The 7,354-nt window shown below is 40.8% G+C and overlaps 1 protein-coding gene across 1 annotated transcript; it reads left to right on the top strand.

Annotated features, from left to right (window-relative positions):
• The first annotated feature begins 3,447 nt into the window (after positions 1 to 3,447).
• LOC137990438 (steroid 17-alpha-hydroxylase/17,20 lyase-like) lies at positions 3,448 to 6,549 on the top strand. The gene has a single exon (XM_068835687.1). The coding sequence runs from the start codon at positions 3,484 to 3,486 to the stop codon at positions 5,044 to 5,046; it is 1,563 nt and encodes a 520-aa protein (XP_068691788.1). The 5' UTR covers positions 3,448 to 3,483; the 3' UTR covers positions 5,047 to 6,549.
• The last annotated feature ends 805 nt before the right edge of the window (positions 6,550 to 7,354 follow it).

Below are 7,354 nucleotides of genomic sequence, written 5' to 3'. Positions count from 1 at the left end.
CTGACGGATTTGAAGTAAAGAGTGAGACTGAAAGATTCACTGTAGTTTGTCCACGTTGTCGTCAAAACCTTAAAATTGGTCATTTCACGTAGTAGCTTTGACGAGTACGGGAGAGAATTGTTCAAAAATGCGTGCCGCACGTGCATCACGATCATTTTGGTTTTTTCAACCAATAATATTACTGCTTTTTGGCGTTGTCGTTGCCGTAGCCGTCGTCGTTTCTTAAACTCCTATTACTATTCCGCGTCTTGCGAATGTTCTATTATGGATGATGTAATGTTCAGTAAGTACGCTCTGAACTCTGGGAACGAAGAACACGTGTGAAGAAAGAATAACTGAAATGCTAAGGACTCGTGAGTCGTAATGTTTCTGTGATGTGAAAGACGAATAAAGCGGAGCTTAGAGAAGAGTCAGATAGTACTTTATCGGTTTTTGGGAAAGTGAACACATCAACTGGCAAAATTTAAATGAAGTATTTGCCGACGTCGCCGTCTTAGATCTTAAGGTCCCTTTAACGCAGGCCGCCGGCTATCGCAAGCCTAGTCTATTGTGACTACGAGCGTAGAGTGTACTACCGTATATTCAATTTAACACATTCGAAAATGTGATTTTTTCCAGTTACCTATCCATCTCCAGCCCCCAAACGCTCCTTTTTTCTGACGGAATGTTCTGGCATTATACCTGGAACAAAAAACCGACTTTCAACAGCTTCATCAGTAGTTAAGTTTCTCTACTTATTCATTCTGATTTAAATATACACAATCGAACAAAGACGATCACGTCGCGTCGGTAAACCTTGCTAATTGATGTTATATAACTGAACCAGAAAATTCTGACTAATGATAGTTTCATTTTTTTTCGTTACGCAGAAAAGAAAGCGAGCGTATTTGTCCAGGATAAAGCGTCATACACAGGAAGCGATGTCCAGGCAATCGTCAACGATGGCAGAATAAAGATACTTTTGACCGAGTAATGTTGTGCAAGTATTGCCGTGAGAATAGTGGTGTTAAACATAGCATTCCATTCGTGAATTACGAGTAATGGATACCACACTCATTTAAGAGCGTTGCATTCAGTTATTAAGGAGGCCATTAGAATCAAAGTGCCAGCTCTAGCTCGCGTACTGATGCTTTCAAAACCAGCTTTCCGTCTTTCCAGCCAGCGGCAAAAGTTTTTATTTGCGACGCCGGCTCCACTCTCAATCAGATGACACAGTTAATAAAGCAAATTAAATTACCAAAACCGCATACTGTACTTGTAAATACTTTGACAAGCGATGAAGGCGGCCGGTTTTATTTGAATTTACCTTCTCGGTTGAAGTAGATGACATTTCTTATTCAAGTAGTGTTACCAGCTTATTCCAGTATTTATTATTTTATCTTGCTCCTTTGTGATATTAGTATTACTAATGTGATACATTAGGTTTTGATTGTGTAATATTGGCATTTGATTTATTTAAGGCTTTCGAAACGTTGTCGTCGTTTTTAGACATCTGTTATTACCCTAGAATATTTTAAAATGCTTTTCTTAGGGTCTAAAATCTTACACAAAGCTCTTCCGTTGGAGTGCTCTCCAAAACCTGTTTTATCAAATGCGAACGAATTGTGGAGGCAGGTATCCTCTGTCAGTCTCTCTTTTTCTCTGTCTCACGCTCAACTTTTGGAACTGGGTTCAAAGCCGTGCAAAGAGCCTGCTCACTGGCTAACACAACTTTAATTTGGCGAAAATACAACTTCAACTATCTTATTTTAGTGTTGTGGCCTTGGGATTGATACAGCGGTCAAAACGATATCCGTGCGGTATTTGCAGATCTTACTTTTCCTGTTTAGAAGTCTATTAACAACTTCGTAAAAGCCTCCCATTGTCGCCGGGATTATGGAGTCTAAGAGCCACCTGTAATCTGCATTGGGCTGAGCTCCATTTTTATCTAAAAACTTAAAAGTTTCCGCGTTTCTGGCTGAATGCTCAAACGCACAAGGTTCTAATAATACGCATTCCTTTCGACGTGGTGCATGAGGCTTCGTACGTGAGGGCTCTGGAGGCAATTGACGAACGTACCACTAATAATAGGCAGTCGGTCGAATGATTAAGAAAGAGTCAATTGTAGACACGTCTTTTCTTTCTACCGTCAAGGTCAAGGTTAAATTGATATTAATTAGCTGAAATGATAGTGGACTACTAAGGAGGACCCTGATGACTCAAGTCTACTTAGAAAAAATCAGGCGGGTGAACCGCTTTGTCAAGGGAAGGCAAACTCAATCTTAGTCCTTGGTTAGACCATTCGAAAGACCACTCAGGGCTTACTTGGGGTAGTAGTACCCATTCAATTTAATCAGATAAAAAATTTTCCCGCAATTTGTACAAAACAAAACAAAAGCAAAAAAAAAAAGACCTGGTTTGTGTTGACTTCAGTTGACTAGAGCTAAGTTGCTTCAGATCGACTTTACAGTGTCAAGTGTGATTACCTCAGAGTTTCAATTTGCTTCGTCATTGTATTTAGTAAGTTGGAATTGTTAGCTGACCTTGGCTTTGCCAACCTAAGAGAGTTGTTATGTATGCCTCACAGAGATTGTTACCCATGCGATCTATTTTTTCTCTGATTTGCTTTTCTTTTGCTTTTCTGTTACAGTATCACAGTACTTTGGCAATACCAGAGTTCAACTTCAAAAACACTCACGTTGAATCACGGCAGGACATTTCTGTCGTGATGGTTGCCTCTAAAATTTATCCTCTGACGTCGTTGAATGAAAATACCGTCTGTTCCCAGTTAAGGTTGAAAGCTGCGGTGTTTTTTGACGATCGTTTACGCGTGACATATCAAATATGCCATCGGCGTTGTTGCCGATCGTAAGGAACGAAGGTCAGTGGGTGTGTTCAATGAGTCACGCCAGTTTCTTATTAGTCACCGTCTGCATGTCTACTTCTCCAAAGAGTACACCGCAAATTTGTTTCTTTCTTCTTTTCTGGAATTTTAGTATTGATAATAAAAAGCAAGTCCGTCATGGTAACCTCTGCAAAAGCAAATCAATTTGTAGAAGTATTTGTTTTGTTCCCCTACAAAAGGATACAATAAGATTATGTCATCTATTGACACAAACAGGATGGGGGTTGGAAAAGGGAGCGGGGGAGGGAGTGCTAGAGTAGAGTGGGTTCCAAAAACCCTTCAGTTTTTTTTTTTGAGGGGGAGGGCTTCTTCTCGGTTCCACGTTTTAAGAAATATTACTTTCTCTTCTAAGATTAGTTTGGCCGGAATTGTGCGATTTCGTGATCAAAACCTACTCGACTGAGACAGGCTCTGCCTGTTTGTAAAATAAACAGATCCTGTCAAGTGTGACTTATTGTAGCGACCTTGACATTGGAATATTGCTCGTAAACAACCAAGGTTGCACAGTATAAATACCACCCCCAGAGCTTAACTGGAACAAAGCTACTACAAGCTAACAGAAACCACGCTAACAAGCCTTTGTATATGAGGTAGTTGAAATGGAGCGTGTCATTTCCCCCGAAATTACGATGCTTTTTACAACCGTTTTGTGCTTTGCTTCTGTAACTATCCTGGTTCTCACCTTACTGCAATTGTCCAAGGTTCGGAGAAAAACTCCTCCCGGGCCGTTCGGTCTGCCATTATTTGGAAACTTGTTTCAGCTCGGGGATTCTCCGCACATCGCTCTGTCAAAGATGGCCAAAGTCTATGGAAGCGTCTTCTCCATTCGCCTTGGTTGGAGGAGAGCAATCGTTTTGAACAACCACGATGTTGTGAAAGAGGCCTTATCAAAAAGGGCTTGCCATTTCTCCTCCAGACCACCATTTCATAGTTTTCAAATAATCAGCAATGGAGGTCGGAGCCTTGCGTTTGGTGACTTTGGAACAGGGCATCAGAGAAAGAAAAAACTAGCAATGCGTGCTTTGTACGCTGTTTTCAGCAATGTGAGCCGTTTTGACGCTTTGGCACAAGAGGTTTCTGAGCGCCTATGCAGCTCTTTGACAGAAGCCGCGACGACTGAAGCTCTCGACTTTTCAGAGCAACTGAGAACTTTAGTCATTAACTTTGCGTTTAGACTTACTTTTGGAGATAACTTAAAAAGAGACTTTACGCTGGCGTTGCAGAATATTTTGCGGAGAGGAACTGATTTTGTTGAGAATAGCCCTGCTATAAACTTGTTAGACTTTTTCCCGTGGCTTCATTTTGCTCTACGCAAGCAGTGCAAGGCTTTAGAAGACTCTGTCAAAGAACTCATTGATTTTGTCAGAAGCGTTTACAGTTTGCATCGCCATGTAAATGTTGAGGAGGCAGGCGTCAATGTTGCTGCAACTCTGGATAGAGTCATCGAAGACGAAATGTTGGTCACAAAAGCGAACCCAAACGGTGGAATGAACATGGAGGAAGCAGAGGATGATCGCCTGGATGAAGAATCCATGATGACGTTGATAGCAGATGTTTTTGGTGCAGGAATTGATACAGTGTCTACCGCACTAACCTGGGCACTGCTTTTTATTCTCTCTAATCCTGGACTACAGCACGACTTGCAGGCAGAACTGAAGCGAGAGGTAGGAACAGAGCGATTGCCTACGCTTGCAGACCGTGCACGGTTGCCTCTGTTACAAGCCACAGTTCTAGAAACTTTGCGGAAGGCTACAGTCATTCCACTGGCAATACCACACTATGCCTCTGAAGACTCTAGCGTTGCTGGTTATTTTGTACCGAAAGGAACGCTTGTGTTGGCGAATCTATGGGCAGTTAATCACGATCCCAATTACTTTCATCGCCCAGACATGTTTGATCCATATCGTTTCCTTGATGAAAATGGTCAAGTTCTTGTTGCACAGCAGGCCTTCTCCCTTCCCTTTTCCACAGGTGGACGGCGCTGTCTCGGTGCAACCCTAGCAAAAGCTCAGCTCTTTATGTTTCTGGGGTGCATGCTGCAGCGCCTGAATTTTCAGCTTGCCACAAGCAAAGAAGAGCTATCCTTCGATGGAAACTATGGATTAACTCTGAGGCCTCGTCCTTTTAAGGTGTATGTTCGACCGAGAGAAATGAGGCAATAAGCAATGACTCGCACTGGAATATCTCTCAAACTCTTATTGTTTTTTACTGATCATAATTTTGTTTCTGGTCATGGTATTTTTTAAAGCCAACAGTGTCGGAGTTTTTTTTCTTCAGTAGTAGACGGACGAGAACTGAGAATTCAAGGGCACCCAACAACCGGATGTTAAAATTTTCTCGGAATTACCTAGATTGGTCTCGGCCACAACGCTTGAAGACCTCTTTTAGTGAGTTATTATCTGCCCTAGAAAATATTTATCTGTTCGGATGTTTTAGGAACTTCAGGTCGGTCAGAAATTTATAGGTGTCTTTTTCCTCTAGCATTCGTGACATGTCTAATGAAAAAAGCTATTACGTAAATCGTGCTCCTTTCCCCGGAATTTTTAGGGGACGTTTGCTTAAAAAATGATTCTCAAACAAATTTTCGCGAAAATCATAGAAGTTACAAATCTTCAAATTTTATGCTATTTCCAATATCATCGTTGACTATTACTCAGCTCAATTAAATTTAGCGTTGTTCCATGTGGTTTCGAAATTTCCGCGTGCACTTTTCAGACTCTGCACTACTTTTGCGAAATATCTAGGAAATCGTTCAGAAAAATGTCCAAAATCTTAGTGCGCCTCGAAAGTCGGAGTTCAAATATTCGAAAATTCTACCCACCTTCCGTCCGAACAGATATTTACAGAAATTACCCGTTGGGTGCCCCTGACTATCACTCAATTCGATGAAGTATTTACCAATATGTTTTTATTGCTCCTGTATTGCAGTGTTATACTGTAATGATATGTTCATTGCAAGATTGGATAACTTTCTGACGCGCCCGATTTGAGGCAAAAATACTCCAAATTTCTTTTAGTTTTGTTATTTAATGCAGTATTTTTCCAATGTGATCTTATGGCATATTTTCTCAATTGTCATCCAGTGACTGAATTAACACCTATCTAGAGTTTCTACGGTGGGACGGACGTCTCGGTATGTCGAGGTCAAACAAGAAAGATATTATTTTTATCATAAGGATAGGCCTTTTCTAAAGCAGTCATTCATACCTCTGACCCGAATCAAGAATACATGCATGATTTTTCTGACGGAGCCTGCAGCTCAGCATTTACTGTTTAACTGACATTTTAAAAAGAAAAGACTTCAACTGATTCAAGCAGGTAACTAATATATCAGTTTGCGTGAATACAAACTCTATCAAATTCCATATGACATGGGTCATTGGTAATAAATCCTTCCGTTAACACATACAAGTCACCAATAGTTTGCAGACTGAAACAAGGATTCCATCTCTCCAATATTTTTAATCAATGGGCAATTAGTTATTTTCACCAATCCCATAATACAGTTCATTTTGGGGGGTTATTTACATTAAACTGATTAAAACCATATCCAGTTCACTGAAGCATGTTACAGTCCAAAAAGTAAATAACTTGTATCGTTTTATATAAAGAACCTCCAAAACGTATTGCACTATGGGGGAAACAGTCGATAATTGCCTCAAAGAGGAGATTAAAGTCAAAAACTTTCATCTTCATTAAGTGTAATGGAATCTGGGCTTACCAAGAGAGCGACTAATTGTTGGAGATCAAGAAGCATGAATTCCCCGCGTGATTTTGCCCGAAGCAAAGATGTGGTGAAACATTGCAAACATTACTAAGTTTTATTTGCATAAAATATTACCCGTTTAAAGTCAATACCTCAACGGCCGAAAACTTGTAGACAAGACTGAGAAACTTTGGAGAATTTGTTGACAGTTCGCACGTGACGTTGATCCTTGTACGCGTTTAACAGATCCTACAAGTGTCTGACGCCATGGACAACCTTAAAATTCCAACAAAAAGCCTAAGCATTGACATTTCGAATGTCAGGCAAATGGATCACTTTGACATTTCAGCGAGTGAGAAACTGTTTTTTATTGCAAAATTGAAGAAACGTTATACATGTATCCTGAAAAACGTAAGCCAGCTTTCAATGTCAGCGTAGGCAGCGAGAAGCTCTTCAGTGCTTAGTAACTAGTTAGAGTTTTTAAATGATATAGTATAGATTATAGTGTTGATGCGAGCATGACCATCAGTTTCACGCTGTTGCCAGCACCCTCACTGATATGCATAATGATCTTGCTGTTTTTGCTGAGTCAACATCTTCATGGTACTGGTAAAATATTTGGGCAAGTCCCAGACCATAGAGTGGAACTCAGGCGCGCGAAACGCGTCAGCGGAGAGCCATGGGTCAGATTTTTTGGGAAATCTATCGATGCGAGAAATTTTGGTTATGACGTCACGTACGTCCGCCCGCACAGACTGTCGGTC

This window comes from Montipora foliosa, chromosome 2 (assembly GCF_036669935.1).
Source record: "Montipora foliosa isolate CH-2021 chromosome 2, ASM3666993v2, whole genome shotgun sequence".
Lineage (NCBI taxonomy): Eukaryota > Metazoa > Cnidaria > Anthozoa > Scleractinia > Acroporidae > Montipora > Montipora foliosa.
This window is presented reverse-complemented; position numbering and strand designations above follow the sequence as displayed.

Excerpts from the sequence above, each read along its gene's own strand:
- LOC137990438 (XM_068835687.1), top strand. The coding sequence starts at position 3,484 with ATGGAGCGTGTCATTTCCCCCGAAATTACGATGCTTTTTACAACCGTT.